This window comes from Grammomys surdaster, unplaced genomic scaffold (assembly GCF_004785775.1).
Source record: "Grammomys surdaster isolate TR1022 unplaced genomic scaffold, NIH_TR_1.0 130, whole genome shotgun sequence".
NCBI classification, from domain to species: domain Eukaryota; kingdom Metazoa; phylum Chordata; class Mammalia; order Rodentia; family Muridae; genus Grammomys; species Grammomys surdaster.
This window is the reverse complement of record NW_021604588.1, coordinates 20611754-20638070: the sequence shown is the minus strand read 5'-3', so window position 1 is coordinate 20638070 and position 26317 is coordinate 20611754. Positions and strand designations below refer to the sequence as shown.

At 41.8% G+C, this 26317-nt stretch overlaps 1 protein-coding gene and 1 non-coding gene across 3 annotated transcripts in view; one reads left to right on the top strand and one right to left on the bottom strand.

The window, feature by feature from the left end:
* The window catches only part of Ush2a (usherin), a 668288-nt gene that overhangs the window by 306930 nt on the left and 335041 nt on the right, over positions 1–26317 (bottom strand). For both annotated transcript variants that reach the window (XM_028760212.1, XM_028760216.1), the window contains 3 exons: positions 11520–11679; positions 9462–9633; positions 4383–4530 (listed from right to left, as the gene is read on the bottom strand). In XM_028760212.1, coding sequence (XP_028616045.1) covers positions 4383–4530; positions 9462–9633; positions 11520–11679 — 480 coding nt within the window. The remainder of the gene's footprint in view (positions 1–4382; positions 4531–9461; positions 9634–11519; positions 11680–26317) is intronic.
* Positions 14960–15091, top strand: LOC114615967. Its single transcript, XR_003710558.1, has one exon. It is a non-coding gene; the product is annotated as a small nucleolar RNA SNORA17 (small nucleolar RNA).

Below are 26317 nucleotides of genomic sequence, written 5' to 3'. Positions count from 1 at the left end.
CCAGTAAAGCATACCCACCGGGGTATAGAGCTTCCTGCCTCTTCATCATGCCATGTCAAGTTGTATTTCCTAAGGTGCTCAATGGGTTGTCATATGTAAGCAAGGAAATGCAATACAACACAATGCAAATTTAATATAAGGCATCTCTATTTACACTGAAGAATTATGTTTACCATAGAAATTAAACAACAATGTGTCCGTGTGCCATAAAAATAACGCACCCAGCGAATATTGATGCTCTGAACCTATTTGTTTGTTTTTTGTCAGTGAGGCTTGGCAATAAGAGTATCAACTGCATGCTGCCCCCAAGGTTTAGATACTTATTGAGTGTGGCAGATACCTCCCTATGTGAATACTTGATCCTTCAATTAAAAAGGAAGAGAGAGAGAGAGAGACACTCCCATGCTGAGGAAGATGCCTTATTACTGTTATGCTCGCCTAAAAATGGCATCGAGAGAATCTAAAAAAGGCTGTGCTTGGGAAATTCTACCTGACAAATTGATGGGAGGTGTTTCATAAAAGTTAACCAAGATTTGTTCCAAACTGTCAAGCAGTTTCCCTAAGTGGCTCCCTGAATTCTGGAATCCATTGCACCTGCTATAACTGAGCACTAACAGAAAGAAAAATAGAATGATGCTTGGTTGTGGAAATAGTTATTTCTAAAGGAAACTAAGAAAATACACAGTTATTTCTTTAATCCCAGAAAAAAAATCATAACAGACATGTGAGTATTTGGATTTTGCCCATAGGAGATTAAGAGTGAGGGAGTAAAATTTTCTCTGTTATTTTTATAGGACTGGTTGGAACCTTATGCTGGGGACAAGTCTGCAAAAGCTAGAGGTAGACTTAGGGAAAAATCATGAGTTTCTGCCATTGACAGATTTTTTTTTCATACCACATTCCTTCTTAATTAACAGTCTCGACTTTGAGTAATTAAATTGTTTAATTCTTATTAATCCAATTTTCTACATCTGTACATGGGGATATTGTAAATTTCATGGGCTAAATTTTGGAATTAAAGTACTATCATAGTTAGCTTTAGCTGTCAACTTGACATAGTCTGGAGTCACCAGAGAAGAGGGTCTTAATTGAAGGATTGCTCTGATTGGAGTGGCCCATGGACATCTCTTGTGGGTGCTTGTTTTGACTATTAAATGATGTGTAAAGGAGCAGCCCACTGTGAGCGACACCATTCCCTAGGTAGGTAGTCTTAGGTTATATAAGGAGGCTAGACAAACACAACCCAAGTGAACTTTCCTCCATAGCTTTTGGTTCAAATCCTTCTAGAACTCTCATCTTCATGGTACTCTATAGATGTCTTCAGAAATAAGCACAGCCCCAGATTGTTAAATTATTATAGGGGTACAACTATTTTGGGGTGTGTGTGTGTGTTTTGGTTAGTTTCAATTGTCAACTTAGCCGGGCGGTGGTGGCGCACGCCTTTAATCCCAGCAGTTGGGAGGCAGAGGCAGGCGGATTTCTGAGTTCGCGGCCAGCCTGGTCTACAGAGTGAGTTCCAGGACAGCCAGGGCTACACAGAGAAACCCTGTCTCGAAAAACCAAAAAAAAAATAATAATGATAATAATTGTCAACTTAATCTTGGTCGATTATGAAAATAAACTCATTGAGGAATTGTGTAGATGGTATTGGCCTGTGGGCATGCCTGTGGGGATTTTCTTAATTGGGTTAATTAATGTGGGAAGATTCACCAAGAATGTGGGTAGTGTTATTTAGTGGGCCAGGCCTGGATTGAATAAAACAGATCTAGTGAGCTATACTCTGCTCTAACAGTGTATATGACTAGATGCCACAAGTTCATTTTGACTTCTCTGTGAGAGAAATTAGGGGATACAATGAAGTCAAGAGTGAGCATGGGTAAAAGCCAAGGTTTGCAGCTAATAGAAGTGGGTGATGTCATTAGGAAGTGTGTGACATAAAAGAAAAAGCAGAATGAGAGACAGGGGATGGGATGAAAGGCCACCGTGAATATGCTGAGTTTCAGATGGGACAGAAACCAATGAAGATGGCAATCGGGACCTGGGAGGGTCCATTTCCGTTGTCAGTGTGATGGGACCTGGAGTTGCCTGTACGTGGAGCCGCTGGGCTAGGAAGACTTATGTAGATTAATGTAGCCTCTGGGCATGCTTGGGAGAGAGATGATCAAGAGTGGGTTAATTGACATGGGACAAATCACCCTAATTGTGGGTGCCATTCTTCCACGGGTTGGAGTCCCAGACTAGATCAAAAGAGAAGTGGAGCCAAGTGTGGCCAGTCACCTCCAGCCACCTCAAGCTCCCATTGCCATGACTGTGATGAACTAGTTCCTGGAACTGTGATCCAAAATGAAGTCTTTTATCTGCAAGTTGCTTATCTGAGGTTTGTGTCTCAGCAAGGACACAAGTAACTATTGCAGTGTCCCAAGGAGGAATCTCAGACAGGTAAGTTTATTAATATTTCCCAGCATCCTCACTGACACTTGTCAAAAACCCTGGGATGGAGCCTGAGAATCAAATTCTTAAATCAGTATTACCGACAAGGTTCCAGTAGGCGAGTTTGAGAACTAGCACTGGGCATCATTTGAAAGTTTCTTTGCTACCTTGAGATGGGGCCTACAAGGGCAGTTTTCACAAGTTACAACTGCATAAACCAAGTCTGGACCCTAACAAGAGACATACCATCTATTCAGGCTTTCTCCTGGAAATAAATGAATGACTCATGCATTTGGTCAACTGTGGGAGTGCTGGATAGATAATTAAATAACATTAAGTCCAGGTCAAATGATGTAGGTGCCATGAGAAAGGCATTGAAAGAGTGATCATGTGATCAAGAGTAGTGGGGATTCTTAAACTCAAGGAAGGCCAGTGTGGCTAACCTCTAAGGCCCTCTAGAAGAGCAGCCATGATCTTCACCACTCAGAAATCTCTATAACTCCTATAACCGGTCTCCCACCATGGAAGTATAGAAAGTTCTACTGTGATTAAACACATTATTCTATCATAAACATGTTATCAGAATATTCCTTGTTTCTTGCTCATTGGAAATATTTAATAAATGCTTCTCACATACACAGAATATAAAGGGAAGACCCTCAAAAAACGAGAAAAGGGCAGGCAAGACAGGAGAGCAGAACAGGAGAAGACTGAGTAACGACTACCAAACTGGGAAGATGACTGTGTTCTCTGCAAACCAGGTAGCTGGTTAGGAGCTATCCAATCAGAACAAATCAGTAACATTTCACTGACACCTATGGACTAGACAGATTTCTTTGTGGAGTCAGAAGTGTGACAAGGATTTTGGCTGCCTAATATAGTATTTTATAGACATCATTTATTTTTATTAAGAAGGTTGAGACCACACAAGAGTAGCTTCTGTGACAGAGAGAAACACTCAGTCTAATTACAATAACTCTCTCCATTATCTCAAATATAGCTATTGCCTTGGCTAAAAGTTTAATTAAGAAGAAATAGTGTAATTCATAGTAAACACGAGGCAATCTGGTAAAACTACAAGGTTTTTTGTTTTGCTTTATTCTTTCTGGGTATGCTTGTAGAAGCCACTTCTGTTTTCCACAATGAGACATTTAAAATAGGTTCTACAATATTAATATGTTTTGATGTTTGTCACAAAGAGGGACATGATTTGATAGCCCGTTTCTTCTGCCAAAGTTAAGCAGAAATCCTATGTTTGACAAATCTTAATGATATCTCCAATAACTGGATAAATAGATCAGTGTCTGAGAAAGCCTAATAAATGTCTTTATAATGAGGCTTTGTTTTCATGGTGTTTAACTGGATAGCTCTTAATTCTCTAAATAGCACAATGACACATACATCACATGAGAACACAGTGCACCTTAAGTTAAGTATAAGTATATGCATGTTTAATGCATGCATTGTTAAACTCTCCATGTTGAAATATTTATAAACAGCATTCTAAGGGATATGAGTTCCGAGTGGCCTCTTTTAAAATAAACTTATTAACTCAGAAGCATTTGCAACGCACTGTGTACATGGACTCCCCACCTCTTTACTTCTCCAAGGAAGAACTCATGGCCACTGAAAAGGGAAAGTCACTGAAGACAATGTCACTCTCAAAGCTACATTCTCCCAGAGTCTCCATTTGTCCCTGTCCTCTCTCCTAGCTCTCACTAAACAATGGCATGCAGTACACAAGAGCCATCAAGAGGGAGCACTTTTGAGCCACCAAAACTGAATGTCAGCCTAAAAAAGCTCACTCTCCCTCACTACAGGATAGTATCTCAGGTATTTTATGTGCTAAAATGATCATTAAAAATTAAGTACCACATATAAGCTGCCATTTAGAATATTAATTTACTTTTGCTAATCATGTTTTTAACTTCAGGCTAAAAGAGTTCACTCACCATTCGGATACTCAGGTTCTGTCCAGGAGATGTTAAAAGAGTCTGGTGAGTATGAGTGGACCCTGGGGGCTGGCACACCTTCTGGAACTGCCTCGGCCATCAGGGCCTGGCTGGGTTCACTTGTTGTGCAGTCCCCACTGGTACACACCTAAGCCGGAACAGAGAGACACACTTCAGTCCTGACTCATAAAGTTTAGATGAATGGCAACAACTCATGGGAGAGCCCCAGATTCCACTAAAATAACATTCCCTCTGCTGCCTCCGACTACATTTGTTTTCATGATGAAGGACAACATTTAATTAGATTGCTTTTTAAGTCCTGAGAGTTCATTTTCCAATAAGCTCACAATGACCCAGGGTACAGGAAGAACCAGCCTAAGTTACAGCCTAGAGACGTAGGCCACACACTGACCTGGTGAGCAGCTCTAGACAAGTGTGAGAACCCTTTCAAAACTAACCAGATGGCCCTGTGGCACATGGCTTAGTGAGTTAAGCAGCTGTGCTGCAAGCATCAGGACCTGAGTCTGGATCCTAGACAAGCATGGCAAACTTCTCCTGTATCCCCAGCATTTGGAGGAGATGGGCCACTGGGGCTCACTGGTCAGCCAGTGTGAGAAACATGTAAGCTCTGCAGTCAGTCAGAGAACCTGTCTACAAAATAAAGTGGAAAACACGTATGACCCCACCACATCCACACACATCCAAGACACATACGTGCACACACAAAAAGGGGGTTGGGTGGCAACCAATAAATAAGTCGATAAATAGCAAGGTGGACAGCATATGAGGAATGATGTTCATGGCTGATCTCTGAACTCCACATGAATGCATACACGTGTACATCCCCTCACACATACACACAGAGAGGGAGGGGGAAAGGCAGCAGTAATCCGTGTCTTCAGAACGACCTCTCATGAGCTTAGGCACATTTCATACAGATATGAGCATCATCCATGGACACAGTTGCATTACACTAGAGGCCTAACCAGACTCTGTGGGTTTCCCTTGGTTTTCTGATGCTGGACACACAGATACATGCAATAGAAGAACTCTAGTCCTCTTGAAGATGGTGTGTTTACCAACTAGGTGGAATCAGCTGGCCATGTGGCCAAACTCTGTGGTAAGAAGCCACCTCTGACCCAAGAACCAGCTGCCAGGATGTTTAAAAAAGGAACTGAGAACACAAGCATGTAGCCTACATGCTCCAAGTCTCAGGAATTATCCAAGAAGTGGGCCATGAGTGTCTGAGCTGTCAAAGCAAACATGTCAGAAGACCACCCTGCTTCTCATAGAGAGGGAATATGTAGTTTCAGATTTTTTATCCCTTAGATCAAAGCACGTGGCAGCATATGCTGTTGAATTGATCACAAAGTGAGATTTAATTCTGATTGCTATCATTTTCTTTCTCATTTGTGTTTATATTCCAGGACTTTCCCCTGTTACCACTCTCCAGAGAAATACTGTGCTATGTGACATATACAATTACATTTATTTAAATGGAGCATAAACTAAAATTGGCTTTCTTTTGAGAGTTTTATGATGCTTTCTAAAGTAAATACAATGTCCTCTTTGGGAGGACTGTTCCCTGGACAGTCATCTGAAATCTGCAAACTGGTTGCTTGACGAAGAAGCACCTGGGAGTGAATGAGATGCTCTTTCTGGCCAGTGAGACAGGATATAAGCAGTTGCTGAAACAACAAAAGTATCTGAAACTTGATCTCAGTTCTGGCATTTAGAGGACTCTTCTTAAACGTGCATCCGATTGGTCTGATGCTGATTGAAATTCTGGCTTAGGAAAATAAATAAATAAATGAATTGATTGAAGATGTCTTTATAAAGCAGAGAGGACGGTGAAAGCCTGCGAGGTAGTAAGCTATTTCGACCTATTTCCTACAGCTTTTAGTCAATCATAGACACTTGAAAACAAAATTCACAGTGTTGTAGTGCCATCCCCAATAGCTACGTAACTTCTGATCTAAACAGCCTTTGTTTGGTACAATAAAATGTGTATGAAATCTAATTACAGTGACAATTTTTGAAATAATAACTAGTAGGAACTACTAAAGATAACATTCTTATTTTTTTTCCTAGTATTTTTGTTTTCAGATAAGCAGGGCCCAAGGGAATGCAGGATATTTTAAAGCATGAAGGATGAAGAAATAAAATACCAAAAACCAAAAAAAAAAAAAACCCTAAAACCCCTCACAAATGCTTTAACTGGTCTTTTCCCCCCGAGAAGTGAAGCCCGAGGCTTAGGGAGAGAGAATAATCTGGTAAAGTGCCCACTATACAAGCATGAGGTCCTGAGTTCAGATCTCCAGCACCCATGTAGAAAGATGGCTCGGTGGTGTGAGTATGTAACCCTAGTGCTTTGGGGAGGATCTCTGGAGCTTGCTGTACAGTCTAGACAATAGATGACCCCTGAGGTCTTCTACTGGGAAGATTCTATTTCAGAAGATCAAGTCAAGAGAGAGAGAGAGAGAGAGAGAGAGAGAGAGAGAGAGAGAGAGAGAGTAGACAGACTTCATTGATCACTGGGCTCCACATACATGCACATATGTCTGCTCCTACTTTAATACACAGGCATAATCATGTACATATCACACACCCCCACACACATGCACACACACACAGTCAACCTCACTATTTCTTTTATTTAACATTTACCACATGACAGTATTTTCAAATAGTAGCCTCTGCCTGAATTAATACCATCTTTCCATAATTGTTAACTTACTGTATTTATTAGGAACCATTAAGACCTATTCAACTTCAACATACATGTCACTGCATACAAAGAGTACAGGCTGTGGAAACTCACATCTCCAATACCAACGTTCTAAAAGAAATCATGGAGTAGTATTTAGAGACTCAGACTCTATACAGAGTGACTGCAGTGGGTAGTCGTTCATCCATTCCCACATGAGCTGTCTCTGCAGCACCTTCTCTCCAGCAGGTACTGTCAGCCCTCTGCACAGAGGATTAGGGAACATGCAGTTTTTCTGCGTGGAGGTTGCTTATAACCCAATCTAATGAAAGCATTAAGTGGAGTGACACAGAGTAGCTCTGTGTCCTGTGTGTTTGATGTGCATCCCAAGGGTTCAAATCCCCAGTGGGTCTTCCTCTGTTTCAAAGGCCACTGGAGGGCTTTGGTGTCTGCGTGTTTTGTTTCCAACCACTTAGTCAACACACTCAAACAATCCATAAAGGGCACTATGCTTTGTTGAACACCTGCTCACCACCACTTATCTAATGACCTTGAGAGCTGGTTATTATATTGAGACTGTGAAATATACAATAATCCGTCAATTAACCAGGATGAACCTAAAATGTCGTGCTTCATTTAATTTACTGCTTAACTGAGTTAAGTTAAAGCAAACAGATGGAAAAACTTTTAGTTGAATACTTCCTGAAAAATGCACTAGGGTATTTTCTGTCCTGACAAATACAGTGAAATCAAAAAGCAAATTTAATTTGAAATTAAAAAGCAAGTTTGTCTCTGTAACAACCTTTAAGGCACAGGGACATCCATGTCTTTATGACCTCCGACATCAACATCACTCAAGACCCGACACATATCATAATCATTTGGGGTTACCTTTTTTAGCATCTCAGAATTTTAGGGCTCTCAAAAAGACATTAAAAATTATTAAATTTAATGCCCTAATTTTCGTCCTGAAAAAAAAAACGAAAGTTGATGTGCCTCTGTATACTTGCCTTGGGTTATGCAGTAGGAAAATCTGAATTAAAACTCAAGGGAACAGACCACTAAGTCATTGGTACTTAGTTTTCAAGTTATAACAAAATTAAAAGGTCTAGGATATTGAAGTGGATTTTGATTGACTGCACAGTATATCCTAGAAATCGCCTTAGGAACGGAACATTTTAACGCCACTTACCTCCTGACAAAATGCCAGATTTCAACAATTTCTGTTTAATCTTGGTTGCTTCCAAGCAACGGAGACTGACCAGGGTTTTCATGTGTACAGCTGTTTTGAAAACAGTGTGGGCTTCACGATTAGCTTTTGACAATCAAGTTCGCACACTTCTTAGCTTTTCGGTGACATGACTAAAGTAACCTGAACTGTCACTTCCCAATTCTACATGCTGTGCTGAGCAGCAAGGCACATGGGGCCATTTGGAACAGGGTCTCACATTGTCTGCCTGCCCTTGTTCTGTGCTGTCAAGGCAGACAGTTAACAACAGTGGGATGCAGTTTATTTTCTCATGGTATAATATTTTGAGCATTCACGAGCATGTTAAGTAAAATGAATGCGTACACAGTGTCTACATAAATGTAAATTTATTCATAATCAAGAGCAGAATATTTTCTATGGCATTTATCAAAGCAAATACCCTCATATAGGTATTGCCATAAAATGAAGAGGGTGTTTAAAACAAATAGGGACAACCTCATGTTTATATTCAGTTATTTTCAGATGTGCTATTAAACTTAAAAAAAGATTATATTTCATCAAAAAGCAAAAGGAAATGGGAGTACAAATTCCACAGCAATATCAAGGTCTTTTAAAAGACCTTCATATACAGAAGTGCCATTTAGCATTAAAAATGCCACCTTCTTCCCAAGGAAAGCTCTAACTGTTGATTCTGGCATTTCATCAAGTGACTGTTCTTCTGAGGGGAAGTTTAATATAAATCACAGTAAAATAACAATCAAGACTATCTTGGGGTCATTTGAATCTTCATTTAAAAATACAAGATCTAAATTCATACTGTGAGGAGTTTTTCAAATGAATACAAGCACCACAGGAAACCACCTTATTAATCTAAGCATTTGGGGGAAAGCTCTCAACAATTATAATGTCCTACAAATAATAAAAAATTAGTTGTGAGCATCTCACCGTATTTTGAGGAAAATCTCCTAACTCGGATGGTTATTTTATCCTTTCAAATAACACAAACTAAACATGCAGGTAATCAACCATTACCTTTAGGCTGTGAGGGGAATTTTCAGTATAAATACTATGGTTAAGGCTTTTTGGTATTTTGTTAGTTTGTTTGCCTTGGGAAGGAGGAAGGATGGGATGAAGAGAAAGGAAAGAAGTTCAGTTGACTTACTCCCAGCTTGATGAGGTATAGACACCCAGGGAAAAGGCGGTGGAGCACGTGAGCCTGGAGGTTTTCTGTGCTGTTGTAGACAACATTCCACACGGTGGAGGTACGTGTAGGATTCAGAGTATATAATATGTAGCGCTCCAGAATTCCATTTAGTTGCCTTGGTTGTTTCCACCTTGAAAGGAACAAAAGCCACAGCATGTCAGCACCATTGATTTATGTCTAAACAGAGACATATAGGGTTGGTTAATGGTCGCACAGATATTAATGAATCCTGTGTAAAAAAAAACCTATGTGTTGCTTTTTTCCCCTCAAATGTAATTCTCTCTAAAACCACACATGATTGTAAAATGCTTATTCATAGAATTTTAAAGGGAATGTGACATAGACTTTGTCTTCTAGTTACTTACTTATTTTGTGCGTGTGTGTGTACCTCTTTGTCTGTCTGTTTATTGTCTGTGCTTGTGCATTTGCAAGGACTCACACATGTAGAGGCCACAGGAAGACATCAGGGTTCCTGGTCCATCACCCTGTTCTTTACTCCTGTACACAAGGTCTCTCATAAACCCTGAAGCTAGACTGGTTGAATAACAAGCAACAGAACCCTCCTGCATTGCCCACCAGTGCTGGGGTTACAAGTATGTGTGACCACACCCAGTTTTTATGTGTGTTCTGGGGATTTGAACTCAGGTCTTCATGACTGTACAGTAGGTGATCTTAGTGAGCCATCTTTATAGACCATTGTTATTTAAAATAGTTAACAATATACAAATGTACATGTTTTTTTATCTTGCCTTTAGAATATCAGACAAAAATTGGTAAGCACAGAGCATCTGAGTACTCCCAAGGAATGTGAGAGAAAGAGCAACACATAGCAGTCCTGACAAACGTAGCAGTCCAGCACAGAGTGAGGAGGTAGTCCCAGACAGAAACCCAGGAGAGATGAGGGAATGGGCAGGGCTACTTGGTGCTGTGAGGTTTTACATCCAGATGGAGGATTTGGATGGATGGAAGCAAGAAGGACAGGCACTTCAGAGGAGGGTCAGAGGAGGGTTACAGTGTCTTGGGGATGAGAAGGGCCAGATGCAGAGCAGACAGAAGACAGCACAGCCTAGAGATCCTCAGGGAAGTGGGGAATCTTTGGAAACAAATAACATGGCTTGTCTGAAGGCAACTGAGGGTCAAGACAAGAACTTGGGCTCAGAACAACAACAACAACAACAACAACAACAAAATGAACAGTAAGCTCTTTAATTTGAATGAATGCCATAATTTACTCAGTGTTAACATTTTGCTCACAGATGAGAAAACTGGGAGTAAGCAATAAAACAAACAAAAACAAAACAAACTATAAATTGACGCTAAGAGAAATCTACTAAATTTTAGCTCAGCACTTAGACCTCATAAAATGAGTAGTGAACAAAAGTCGCTAACATCGAAGAATAATCTAAACATTTTTAAAAGTCAAATTCCTGTAAGACTTGAAGTACAAGGGAAGGAAGCTGGCTGTTTTTGTAGAGGGTCCAGGTTTACTTTCTGGGACTCCTGTGGAGGCTTACAACCCTTGGTAACTCCAGTTCCAGGGGATCTGATGCCCTCTCATGGCCTCCTTAGGCACCAGTCGTATGTGATGCGCGTGTGCGCTCACACACACTCATACACACACACACACACACATACACACACACACACTAAAATAAATCTTTAAAAGAATAAGTTATATATGCACATACATATGATGTATGTATCATTCTACTCATTCTAATTTATTACAAACTACCCCCTGCCTATAAAGACCTTGACAGTGGATAAGTAGGTGGTCATTTTTCTTTTACTGACAACTGCACAGAAGTTGCATACACATTTAGCTTGCCCTGATTGCCTAGAGACAAAAGGAAGATTATGTTGACGAGTGATAATCAAAGGTTCCTAGAACCCTGGCCTAATCATTTCTCTGGATTTAATCACAATACAATTAGCCTGATGTCACAGCCCTGCTGAATGAACTCACTGGCATTCTTACGTGAACTGGCATGTGGAAGACACAAGAGCTCTACTTACTGTACATGTATAGTTCTAGAATCCAGGACAGCCAAACCTGGGGCATCCACTCGCTCTGGTGGCAGCTGTGCTGTGTGCAGGATGACTTGGGTGCTGTTTGTGCACCCCACATGTGTGCATGCACCAACAATAATCTTGTGGGTCGTGAATACTCTTAAATCTGGAGGAAGGGAATGAATCAAGAATTTATTCTTTGTAATACATTTTCTCAGAAGAGCTCACTCACCTTCTACATTCTGACCTCTAGGAATTGTTAAAATAAAATAAGAGTCAACAATTATGAAAGTCAGCAGAAATAGAACAGGTTTCTTTTGTAAATGGCATGGCTGCATTGAAGGAGACCCGTGTTAGTCACAAGTCCATCTGACATTTTCATCTTAACAATTTGTTTTCTTGAATGTCTATGATCAGGTAAATCATTTTCAGGGTTTAGTCTTAGTTCAAAGACTCTGTTAAAAATAAATGAGATACTTAAATTATTTTGAAGACAACAGGAGTTGCTTTTAAAATGCAAATATACAGCCTGTAACAATGGCTTTAAAATTACTTTTTTCGTGTCTATCTGGATATGGTCTATATATGACCTTCAGATCATTCGATTTGAGTGTACTTCACGTGTCTGATGTCCCTGACATTCTCCAATGTGACTCTGGCACAGGCAGAAGCTATCCTCTGGTCTTGTGTGTATGTGTGTGTGTGTGAACTTTATTCATATCTCCAGGATGACAACACTCATGGCTTCTCAGTCATGTTGCTTCTTTACCATCTAATACATGTCTGACATGTTAGAGGCTTTGGGTATACATAACAGAATCAAGGAATACAGAACTATGATCAAGATGAAGATACAGTTGAGCTAGGTATGAAAGGCAACCTTGTAAAGTGGGTAGTACCCTAACCAGAATAATCTCGCCTTCCCTTGAGCTTCTTGGGCATTTCATATCTAGTTACTTTCCTTGTGACTACCACATCCTTAATGAGAACACACAAATCTATAATTCCCCAACTCCATCCTTAAGTGCCCTGAATTCTTCACATATAAAAATACTCAATACTCTTGACTAAATTTTGGCCCAAGTTTACCAAGCGTTAGATATAATTTGTACTTTCACAATATTAAAAATAGTAATTTTGAGAAACATCATTGAAATATGTCATGATTTAAGTAACACATATTCTTAAATCTCATTAACCTTGAACCATTACAATTTCATGTTTAAAAGATTAATGAAATGCAACCTAATTCAGGCAAATAGATTTTTGCATTATACTGATAGCAAAAGTAAACTAGGAAAGGCGTGCTGATTTTCATGCAAAATACAATCAATTGGTTAAGCATGTAGGTCACCAGAAGAAAGGCAATCCAGTAATTTTGTAGCAAATGTTGTTTCAGAACAAAAAGAGGTCACCAAGATGACACTCAGTGGGCTTCGGATCAAACCTTGCCTCTTTCTAGCTTCTATATTGTATCTAATGGTGCCATGCTGACACGAGCCACCCTCATTCAGTGTGGTCAGAGGAACAGGCAAGGACACACTGAAGGTGATCAACCAACACAGAACACTACTGCTCTGAGAGGTGATGAGAGTAACTCCATCAAAAGTCACACTGTGACCAAAAGTAACTTGAGGAGCAAAGGGTTTGTTTGGCTGACACTTATGCAACATTGTTTATCATATAGGATGTCTAGGCAGCACAACTTACCAAGAAACAAAAACAAAAACAAAAACAAAAAAACACCAAAACATCACCACTGTGGGTAAAACCAACAGAGAATTAGGTTCCTAGAAGTCATATTCTTATTGATAGCTTACCCTGATGGTGTGTGTATACACACACACACACACACACCACACACGCATGTGTCTATGAGCTCATGGAGCCCAGATGCTGACTACAGGTATCATCCTCAATTGTTACCTTATTTAATTCTATTTTATTTTATTCTTTGAGCAGGGGCCTCTGGCTGACCTGTCACTTTGTGATCCTCTGTAAATTGTTGCTTTTAGGTGTTTTGTCACAGCAAGAATAAGAATACACGATACATCCGATGTGAAAAAAGTTAATTCAAGGAGCAACTTCTACCCACAGGGCTACTCTGCCCGATCATATTGTGCTGTGCAATGACACAGTCTACTATAAGTCTAAGTCTCTGGTACTCTTCCCTTTCTGTCCCTGATTTTCAAGAACTTAGTGACTTTTCTCTTTCTCTTCTTTCCCATGGGTCTGAATTCCTTATATTTTCTGGGAAGGAAAAGAGAGGGGTTTCATTTCAGGTGTGAAAAGTCAGGATGGCACAGAGCTTAGGCTAAGAGTCACAGTCCACAATACATGTGGTCTGAGTGACTGTTTAATAAATCTTAGTCATATCAGAACATCTTGGTTAACAGCAATTGAGACATGATACGGGCATGTCCTTTGCTCAGTAATCATTGGAATTTCCTTTTCTGTTACATTCTGAACGTTAAGGCAGGGGTGAGGCTACGGAGTTTTGCATTGGGTGAAGAAATAACTTCATCCAACAACCATCTCTTATGCATCCTTTACACCTGGGACTTCATTACCTTAGCTGTCACCTCAGTGATTATGTTATGACTGAACATAGTGTCCCCAACCTGTAAAATGTTCTGTTCTCCTGCACACTGTCAACCCATGCCTGATGACCTAATGTCAATGCACACAGGCTATCTGCCACAGATGGGAAGTCCTGTAGTAAGAGTAGCAAAAGGGCTGTTTTCTACACTTGGATTATACAAGTTGTCTTCCTCTTTGGGTTGGGAAGCATCCATTTCTATGACTGTTGGGACTGCAGATCAGGATGAGGAAGTGACTACACTCAGGAGGGTCATGTTTAATGTAGAGTGAGCATGATTCTAGTTTTAGTCCATTCTCTGCTCCTTGGAAGAGACACTGTGACCATGGCAACTCACTTGTTTTTTAAAAAGCATTTAATCGGGGCTTTCTTATAGTTTCAGAGATTTAGTTCATTATCGTCATGGCAGGAAGCACGTCCACATGTAGGCAGACATGGTGTTGAAGAAGCAGCTGTGAGATCCACATCTGGATCCACGGGCAGAAGGAAGAGAGAGAGCCACTGGGCGTGGCTTAGGCTTTTGAAAGCCCAAAGCCCACCCCAAGTGGCACAGTTCCTCCAACAAGGCCACACCTCCTAATCCTTCTAAGTAGTACCACTCCCTAGTGACTGGGCATTCAAATCTTTGAGCTTACAAGGCCATTATTATCCAACCACTACAGCTCTTGATGCAGGATGGAAACAGAAGAACCTATCCTTATCAAATGCTCCAGTCAGCAATACAGTTCACTCCAACGATTCTGTATCATAAGTACTCTTCTGTTTGTGGACGACCAATGCATTTTATTTTAGGACAAACATGCCTTTAATGTTCATTACATTTGGAACTTAAGAATGTTCATATTGAACTGCTCCTAGAGACCTTGCATGTATAGCTGTTGTGCCACATGTATATCAATAGGTGGCAGAGAAGAGAGAGGCTATGTCTACACTCAGTGTTCTGACCTATACATATCTGAATAATTAGTAGCCTAACATTCTTCCAAAAATAAAAAGCAAGCCTGAGGGTGACACCAGTCTGTTGCCAGGGCACTAGACAGGAAGCCAGCCTGAGATGACCACCAGTCCTGCACTGTGTAGGCTTGGATGAGCTCCCAGGATGGGGAGCAAGCCAGAGACTAGATGAATCCTGCTTGGGACCACAGGCCCCAGGGACTGAGCCCGAGATAGACAACCATGAGCAAGTGGCATGGGGCCACTTGGGCAGGCTGGGAGAGGAACAAGCCAAGAAGACCACTAGGCTGGAGCCATGAGGTCCAGATAAGGAGTTAGCCTGAGATGAGTGCCAGTATAGTTCTGTGAGGTCTAGGTGGCAGCCCATGCCCCAGATGACCCCTGCCTGGTGCCATGATGCATGAGCTAGACACAGCATTCCTGAGACCACTCTTGAGACAACTTCAGACTTTCAGAGACCCTGGGTTCCACTAAAAGAAGCAAGTGAGTGGTAGAGAAAGAGAAACAGAAGGATGTGGGTAGTGGAGTGAAAGATAGATAGATAGATAGATAGATAGATAGATAGATAGATAGATAGATAGATAACTAGAGACTCAGGGTTAATCAGAAACAACCTGACATGAAGTGGAGAGAGGGAGAGAGAGAGAGAGAGAGAGAGAGAGAGAGAGAGAGAGAGAGGGCGCTAAAGACTCAGGGTTAATGAGAAACAACACGGCATGAGACATGAGTATCTGGGACCATGGTGGGTCTTGGCCTGTGCTTCTACCAGGGCTACATCTGGTCTGTCCACAGCTCTATAGCAGCAGAGGTCTGTTACCACTAAGAGCAAGATGGATGTCCCTGGTCTGGGCTTGGGACATGTTAATGTCCAAGGGCTGTGCAGAGTGGGCCCCATCTATCACACAGGCATCCTAGGAGAGCTGGCCCTAAGGCATGAGAGCAGGAGAGCTGACCCCACCCATAGGCAGCTTCAGTACACTGGAGAGCAGGCTGTGCACACAGTAGGAATTGCATGTGAGCCAGCCTGGAGGATAGGAGCACAGGACAGCTGGCCCCACCAGTAGTCTCCCCCATGGATGAGGGAGGCATGAGTGAGGGAGAGAAACCATTCTCTCCTCTACCCCCTCTCACCACTACCTGGGAGACCTGACTCTGGGGTTAAGAGAGCAGGAGAGCTATCGCTGATCCTTTACCAGATGCAGTACTCAAGACAGTGGGCCCTGCACCTCACCTGCGCAGCTCAATAGAGCTGATCTTGGTTACAGGGACACAAGTGAACTAACCCGAGGCATGAGTGTGGGAGAGCTGGTCTCAGCACTTGTCTACTGTGCAGTGACACAGGCAAGGAGAGATACCCCTTACCCTGGCCCCTTGCCACCTAAAGCAGCCATGAAAGTTGGTCCTGAGGTCATCAGAGCAGAAGAGCTGGCCCTGTCCCTCACCTGCTGCAGTACTTGGGAGAGCTGGCCCTGCTCTTCACCTGGGCAGCACAGTAGAGCAGACCCTGAATGTGGGGATTGTGGGTAAGTTGGCCCCAAGGATGTGAGTGTGGAAATGCCAGGCCTGCCTCTTGTCTGCTGTGTGGTGCCATGAACAAGGAAGAGATCCCCTCTCTCCTCCTCCTTTTTGTCAACACGTGAGGCTGGCAGGAGAGTTGGCTCCAATTTGGTCACGAGAATAGGAGAGCTAGCCCTCCCCAGTGACCAGCTACAACATTCAGGAGAGTGGGCCCTGCACTGTCCCTGAGCAGCACAGCAGATCTGGCTCTGGATGTGAGTTTTGCAGGTGACCGAACGGCAAGGGGCTGAGTGCTGGAGAGCTGGCCCTGCCTCCTGCCTGCTAGGAGTTGTCACAGAGATGGAAGATATGCCCTCCTCCCTTCCCTTCTCTCTCACTATCTATGGCAAGTGAGAAATCTGGCTTTGGGGGTCATAAGAATGGGAGAAAGCATGTTTCTCACCAGTTGTAACACGCTCGAGCTCTGTACCTCACCGGTCAGCAGGGTAGAGCTGGCTCTGGTTTCGGGGGGTTGCTGGTGAGCCAGGCCAAGGGTGTGAGAACAGGAAGGCCGGGCAGGGGGGTGATGACAAGCTCAGATACCTTTCAGGCCCAGATCTAGGGTTTTGAATTGACCCACCCACCATCTACTCCATCAGTGAACTGTTGGAGTGCAGAAAGGGGCTGCTTCTATATATCCATAATTACAGGCTCTCCATTACACAGGGCAACAAGGTATTCCAGAGAAGTAACGATGATGCAGGATTGATAGAGCAGCAGAAGCCAGAGGCCTCATAACAGATCTATGAGTCATTAACGAACATTTGCAAAGAAGTGTGGACAAAGGGTACACTGTGGGACACACTGTGGCACACTATAGGCTCCACAAAGATCTCTCTCTCTCTCTCTCTCTCTCTCTCTCTCTCTCTCTCTCTCTCTCTGTCTTGATGGAAAGTTGCAAGAATGTAAGGGAGGTATTGGGGAGGGAGAGATGAATAGGATTGGAGTGCATGATGTGAAATTCACACACACACACACACACACACAAACACACACACACACCACACAATAAAATGTTTTTTTTTAAAAATAATCTTTATAGTTCAAGTGTTGTAGCTCATATCATAGTCCCAGTACTTGGGAAGCTGAGGCAGAAAGATAGTTGTAAGTTTAAGCCCAGCCTAGGCTATATAGTGAAACTCTGTCTCAAACATAAAAAGTAAAATAAAAGAAAATCACACATACACACACACACACACACACACACACACATACACACACACACACAATTATAAATAATATTGGAAGTTATATCAAACTTGAAATAGTAAGAAGAGTCAGGAGAGCCAGTTGGTTTGAAAGGGGGAGTCGATGGCCATCTCATTGAGGTGACAGACACTCAAACAGAGACCCTCAGCCAGTGTATATGGACATGCCAGGTATTCTGGAAAGGGCACATTGCGGGATTAGGCATGGCCAGAACCATGGCTTTCACTCATGAAGGTATACGAGACAAGAGTTAAGGACAGTGGACCTTCACAGATTTTGTTCTCAAGGAAAGTAGAGAATTGAAACAAGAGACAGAGGATAATGGGCAAGTGAAGGGATTTAAACATCTGAGTAAGAGAAAAACTTTGTTGTGTGCATTAGGAACGATCTGAAGAAGAAAAATTTGAAATGAATGAGAGATCCAAGGTCTCTTGCCCCCATACTCTTTCATTCTTTTTAGAAAATGTGAAAGAATTGAAAGGGAAGAGTTGAATGGAGAAGGGAAAGAAACAAGCAGTCAGTAAGAGGAAGGAGATTATGTGGGCGAAGGGAGTGCTGTTAGGGATATGGCAGGGTGAGGGTGGTGTGGGGGTGCAGTGGGGGTGGGGGTGTGGTGTGGTAGGGGTGGGGTATGCAAGCTGGATCCTCAGCCAAGAATTCTCTTGGGCTTGTTTGGAAACAGCAGTAATCACTCTCCCAGAGGGGCTAGGAGGAGAATAAAAAGGGAATGAGAGATGGGGAGGAAGTTCTGAATTGACCTAATACTCTTAAACTGAAATCTAATACTAGTCCATGAGACAGCTACTGACTTAACAGCCACCCACTTCTCATTCCCATTCATTCATTCCCCAGACACAACTCTGTTCCCCTTACAGCACATCTGGGGGTCTTTGAAGGTGTGCTCCCTCTAATTAAAGTCCATTTACTTCTTTGTTGTTGGATGATCTTTGCTTATCCTCTGGGCTGATAGTTCTTTGAATAGTCTCTTTGATAGTCAGACACAGCTCACTGCTACTTCTTCTTCCCTCTTTCCTGATTTAGTTACGCTTTATAATTATCAAAACAAGTCAAATTAAGTTGCCATTGATCCTAACTTTATATCCCTATCAAGGGAATGGAGACCCTTTGAGTATAAAATATCTTCTATCATGCTGACTATATTTTCTCCTGATTAAAGTGATGCATAATGAAAATATTTTTGATTCATTGACTGATAGATGGACAAGAGCAGAGAAAGAGCTCAATGCCGCCATTTTCTTTCTTTAGAAGTATACTAATAAAAGTCTCCAAGACTGTAACACAACTGTCAAACCAATGGAGAGAAGACGTGCCTTTAGAAATGATGTGGCAAAGCTGTGAGTATCTGAACATCAAACACAACTGCCAAGCACTTAATGCTGCAAAACAACACCACAACAAAACAAACAAACTAGCTGGATACAGAGGCTGATGAACATGTAGCTTACTATGGAACAAGAACATGCAGGTAACTAAAATTAGGGGTAGTTACATGTGTATTGATGTTGCATGATATACACATATGATGTAGATGGGAAATGGCTGAAGGATATTAATATTAATTTATTACTTAGAAGAATTTATGTGCGAAACCTAGTTAGCACTTGGCCTACTCCACCTCTGATGTCACATGTCTCCTTTCCTCAATGACTTCAGCATTGGCTCAGCTTTCTTTTCAATCTTAATCTCCCTCTTGGCAACTTCAACATCCTCAATAATGACTCATCTCTGAATTTGGCTTCACTTTAACTTCCTCAAGTGCAATGCCCTTCACCTCGGCTTCATTTATCCACTGTCCAGCATAGCTCCACTCATTACTTCATCATCTCTGGAACCATCTCCAAGATTCTAAATCCAAAACCTACCCTATGAAGATACAAGCATGTTGCTGCTCACCTCTTTAACCCATCACACTGACGCAATCCCTCCTTCCCCAACTAACCCCACTTTTTTAGACTACCTTATTCCCAGAATATTCGTCACTGCTGCTGCCTTTCCCCTCTATGGCCTTGGATGACCTGATATAAGGTGATATGCTCTACGTACTTGCCATTTCTCACTGTTGTGGTTTGAGAGTATAATGTCCCATAAGTCACGTGTTTGAGCACTTGGTTCCTGGATGACCACATGGCTTTAGAAGGTGGTGAACCTTCCTGAGGTGGAATTTTACTAGAACTGGGTGATAGAGGCATGCCTTGAGAATTTACACTCATATCCACTTAGTGTTCGTTCTCTGCTTTACTGTAAACATAATGAAACCAGTTGCTTCGTGATCATACTTTACTGCCTTCACTATTATTAAGGACTGTAGATGAAAATAAGTATTACTTCTTGAGTGGATTTTGTCATTTATTTTGACATAGAAACTATGAGCATTAACTAGCACAGAAAACAGTACCAAGGGACTGGGCCATAACTGGGATAAGCCTAGCTATGTAGCTCTTAGCAACCTTTTGGGACATGCTCGTGACAGGAGAGTTGAAGAATTTAGGACTTCAAGGTAGAAAAGTGCTTGAATGCTGTGTATAAAGTTGAATGTGCCATCCTTGTGGGAGTTCAGAAAAACAGGTTACCAAGTGAGATATGGGGTTCTTTTCTGGTTTATTAAGTTTCAGAGGAGAACAGGGCTCTATCAGAATCTGGCTGTACTTTGTTCATCACCTGAGAGCTTGAAAGGGGCTGAGTTAAAAAGTGATGGGCTAATTTCTCCAGGAGAGAAACATTGCAGGGATGATAGCATTTGGACTTCGTCATGGTTACCCCTCTCTGTTCTTACCCAGGTCTACAGAGACAACAATGATGGTATCAGGTCAGAACTGCAGTATGATGAAGATAGTATGTAAGGCAGGCTAACACTGAAATTATGGTTCAGAGAAAGAAGCTGCAATTGTTAAAGAGATTACCACAATTAAGGAGGAAAACTCACCTTTATACTGAGACAGTAGACAGGATTCTCCAAGGGAAAGATACTATCAACTGAAGGCTCCAACTTTTCAAAACAGAAATTCATTTGAAACGAGTAAACCTGGACTCAGATTGCCAATGAAGTCATTTTGTACTTGAAAATAACCCAGGGAAATGTTTCTCCAGGGTCAGAACACAGAGACCATTACAACCATGGTCCTTGGCCACAGGATGCATCTCAAGCTGCCTTTAGGGATTGGCAACATCAGCCATGTGATACCAGATTTGCAGATATGAAGGATGTATGAGTGAGAGATTTCTGGAGGCTTATGCCAAGATTCCAGAAGGCATCTGAGGTCAGACAGTATGAGACACAGTCAGAGTCCCTGTATGAAGGCTTAGAGAGTCCACTGTGTGGAGCTGAGAAACTGAAGCCCAAACTGTGATGGAGATCCCAGAATGTTAGAGATGGGAACTAGGCAGAAGACTTGGAGTGGTGAGACTCCCCAAGGCCACTGAAGTCCATAAGATTCTGTAATCAGCTCCAGATGACCAATGAAAACCTCCAGGGCTTGCCACTCCCCCACTGGGAGCTTGACATTAAGTAACTACGTTGGGTGTCAGAAGAAACTGTGAATTTTGGACTTTTTGACAGTATTTGTTGAAGACCATGGAGGCTTTTGAGGGTGAGGTGAATACACTTCTAATTATGATATACCCGTGAGCCTAAGGAGGTCCAGGGGTGGAGTATAGTAGTTTGTGTGTAAGATGTTTGAATACTTGGTTTTCGATTGTTCTATCTGTTTTAAGAAACTGTGAAAGCTTTATGAGGTGCACGCCATCCTATGGGAGAAAGTGTGCCATTATGATAGGCCTGATTCCTATATACTCTCTGCTTCCTGACTGTGGCTGCAAGGTGATAAGCTGCCTCACACTCATGACCCCATCCATGCCTTCCTGACATGATGGTTTGTATTCCTTATCAAACTGTAAGGCAAGACAAATCCTTCCTCCCATAAGTTGGTTCCTGTAAGACATTAGAACAAGAATGTATGTAATACTGGTAACTCTAGAGTCCTCTGCTACCCCCATTGTCCTGATTCTTAACTCTGATAAATTGCAAGTGTTTCATGTTTCTTACATCACTAACGCAGAATGAGGCATTTCAGACTGAATGTGTTGGAAGAGTGTACTATGATTTTTTGGTTTCTCAATCTGAAACAGGTCTTTGGGACTACTCATCGATAACAGTCTTATTCCCTTGTTTATCTCTTTATTGTATTAGCTATTGTCTCTCCCTCCCTTTATGGTTTGAGCAATAACCTTGAGGAATCAAATAGGTCTAAAGCTGGAGTTACAATCCCTCCTCTCTACTCCTATCTTGCTTTCTGCCTGCAGTGAGGAGGGTTGATGTCAGCATAGCAGACATGTTAGTCCATGAAGTTTTTCTTCCATTCTTTCTTCTGATTCCATCTCTCTCATGTATTTGATCCTAACTTCTTCTTAATTAAGCTATAATTTTATGACTCAACTATAAAGTGCTATTATCTACAAGGGCAGAGAGTCACTGGTCAGGACACAGAGAGAAATCATTCTGGATAGTGACAAATGAGACAGAGAGGGAGGTTAATGTTTAGATATAACAGTTTGGGGAAGCAGGATATGTAGCTCTCCAAGCTCCATGTGGATTCCTTAGCTTTTGAGAGTAAGATGGAAGAGAGAATAAGTAAGTGCACTGTCAGAAATATGAGCCATAGGTCTCTCTTCCCACATAGAATTCCAGGCAAGGGCCAAGAATCGAGCAAAAGGAAAGGTCATTGTATCTGTAGACAGACAGAGCTTCAAGGCACTTGCAAATATTTCATGTTCCCAAGTGTGATGCAGAGCCATGATGTTGGACACCCATCCACACTGGCTCTAAGGGTGTTTCTACATTGGTCCCTTCCCATGGAGGAAGAGGTACGTTGGATAGACAAGTTCCAAGTTCTGAGGAACTGTGTATGAGCATAGATGCCTTTCCATAAGGAAAGGCGATAGGATTTCAAAATAAGAGAAGAAAGGTCATTGATTTTTAATTTCGTTGTTGGAGACTGAAGCCAGATGTTAAGTTGTATGAAAGAGAATCATGTACATACATAGAAACAGGGGCTGAGCCCACATTGAATTTTCACCAAAGCATGATGTTCAGGAAACTTCCATGTTCAACTGTCACACAGTCTATTGGATAATGTGGCTAAGATTTTTCAGGGCCTAAGCCGATTGAGTTTCCTCAATTTTATTTTCAGCTAAGCTAATTCTGAAAGGCGAATAACTTCCCAGGCCACATGTCTCAGAGAGGAATCTGAATCTGAATGACTGCTCTAGTGTCACTAGGATAGGAACTGGGGACTTTCTTAATTGTGACAACTACAAGCTCAGGTGCACAGAGAAGGCTAACACACTCAAACATCTTTTGACATCTTTCATTCTAATGAGTGTCCCTGCCCACCCTAAAGCACTGTTCCTAGTGGGCTTCCTTTAGGAAATGAAGACTCCTTAATGCTCTTTGAATAACAGGTATGGAAGAGCAGCCATGAGGAGAATGGAGAAGAAGAGAAGGAGAAGGAAAGAGAAGAGGAAAAAGTAGGAGGGAGAGGAGAAGAGAAGGAAAATGAAGAGAGAGGAGGGAGAGAAGGAGGAGGAAGAAGAGGAGGAAGAAAAGTAGCAAAGAGGAAGAAGGTGAAGAGGAGGAAGGAAAGGAGGAAGAGGAGGAAGAAGAGGAGGAGGAGAAGGAGGAGGAAGAGGAAGAGGAAGAGGAAGAAGAAGAGGAAGAAAGGGGTAGGGGTAAGGATAGAGGAACCAAATGTGACTGGATTGTCAGTAGATGGCTTAGTTGGGAAATTCTTGATGAAATGGGAGGAAAAAGCTAAGCAATGAGAAGATCTTTAGGAAGTCACTGGGGTGAGGATGCCAGTCATGTCGAAAGGTAAGGAGCGCCATTTGAGGTTTCCTTCTGAGGAGATGCCATGAGAGGGAGTTACAGGGAGTCAGCCATGAATGAAGCCACCATTAGAACACAGAGCAGAGAAGAATATGACTATTGTTTCCTGGATTAACTGCAAATGGTTTGGTAGCAAGTCTACTGACGAGGGGACTGGCATGGGTCATAAAGTCTAACAACCACAAACTTGCACAATTCCGAGTCCAATAAATTAGTCCAGTAAATTGAGGGTAGGGGAACCCTGAAACCAAAAGACAACTTTTCTTCAAGCCTTTTATCAAGACATCTTGCTTTCTATTAGCATGATGTCATCATTTGCTTAAGCTCAGATGCCAGAAATTTTGACCAGAGATGAGAGATCACTCTAATAGGAATTATAAATAGATTATGGCCCCTCCTCAGACTGTTACAAGCAAAGGATTCAATTGCATGGAAACCTTCCCAATTATTGTCAGGCAAACTATAATTTACAATACCAACCATGAATTATATGCTGGCTTACAATTGATCTCACGCTGCTGCTCACAGAGTGTCATTGATCGCAATGTACAAAATGAACCAATAAGCAGGCAATGGTTTCTTTGAATTCCTTGTACCAATGGTGATATTTATATCTCCTTATTTGTCTCATTAGAAAATTTAAAAGCACTTCTTGTTTCTCTTTGATGACATATAATCTGCCTTTTGCATCTGGTAACAACCTAATATTTTATATATAATACAAGACACTTCAGCTGTTCCCTGGTTTTCTTTCCTTATCTCTGTGTGTACTTTCCATAAATATTTGCATGGATGTTATAAAAATGGACAGCTCTCCAGGCAGCTTCGGACCACATTTTCTTTTGTCATTTTGACCACTGTTAGGGAACAATTCAATGATAACACATTACTCTGCAGATAGAACACCTGTAAAACAAAGAGCGACTTCACAGTGCATGGAGGATCAGGCTGGATCTGCATTGTGGAAGTTAGCTAGTCCTTGCCCCACAAATGTTTGCTCAGACTTTTGTGTCCAAAACCAAATTGCTTTTTTTTATATAACGAATAGAAACCAGAGGTTGTATTTAGCTTAGAAGAGCATCCTGGAATTTTTCTCTCCCTGGAGAAGCCTGGACTAGCAACATGTTTGTTTATGATTAGCCATAGCAAGGGCCAGGGTGTGCTTTCCAGATAATGCGCAAAGCTGGAATTACTGTCCAGATGAAGACTGGGACACATGATTGTATGAACATGTGTCCCACATGTTCACACACATGAAGCACATTTCAGAAAACACTCTTGTCAGAGAGTTCTGGATCTTTAATAAGATCTGGTTCAGTATTTCTCCTCTCCAGGAAGCATCTCCTGACTGGCCCCAGTACACCAATAAACAGGTGATGGTTTCTTTGAATTCCTTGTACCAATGGTGATATTTATGTCTTCTTATTTATCTCATTAGAAAATTTAAAAGCACTTCTTCCTTCTCTTTGATGACATATAATCTGCCCCCAATACACAGACAGTTTACACTCTTCTGGCTGCCATTTTATACCAATCTCTTTCCAGGTATCTTACCTGGCCATCACCCATGCACCATATACCCTTTAAGAATAGAAAGCCTTTTCTTTTGGGCATCTGCCTCAGCTCCTGATACCTCAGATATTCCTAGTGGCTTTACAGAACCTTCATTGGAATTAAGAAGAAATGAGGAAGGAAAATAGGATGAGGACCCTTTGTCTCAGTTGTCATGAGTGGGCCATGCTGGTCAAATCCTGATGACTAGGTGGTCATCACTCAGCAGTTTATATGGGAAGATGACTTCTCATTATCGTCAGTTATGACAGGAATGAAGGGCACTGTCTTGTTTTCCTCTCTTCTTCATCTTTGGATGGTTAGACCAGACGTCTGCCATGAAATCCTCTCCAGGATGGCAGCACCCTTAGCCAGCTGTCTCCCAATCTGGCTTCCTGAATCTCTGTGTGTAATGAATCACAGTATTTTGAGCCAAGATTGTTTGTCTGGGTACTTTCATAATAAGCCCAGAGTGGTCCCCTCAGAGCTTCCCCTTCAAACCTCTCACCCACCATTCAGAATTATGGATGATAGGAGAGCAGCCTTTTCATTTTAAACAATGCGTTTAGCTTCCAAACTAGAAGGGAAACAATGAGGCAATATCCTCTCTGAACAAATCTAGTAATGTAATGTGGCTACAGCTTTCACAGCCAAGGATCCTACTAGATTTAGGTCAGTTGGCTATAATTTTTGAAAAAATAAAATTTAGAGTCAATTAATATTTTACAAGATTATATATACTTAAATGTCTTTTTAAAAAGTGTGTATGTGTGTTTGTGTGTGTGTGTCTTTCTGTGTGTGTCTCTGTATGTCTATGTGTATGTGTGCATGCCTGTATGTACATCTGTGTGAGTGTATGCCTGTGGCATTCAGGTGCCTGTGGAGGCCAGAAGAGGGCATCTGAGCCACTTGATGTGAGTGCTGGCAATAGAACTTGGATTCTTCAGAAGAACAGTAAGCATTCTACGTCAGCAAGACATCTATCCAGCCCTTGATAGACTTTTAAGCAAAGAAGTTAATTGTGAGATATAA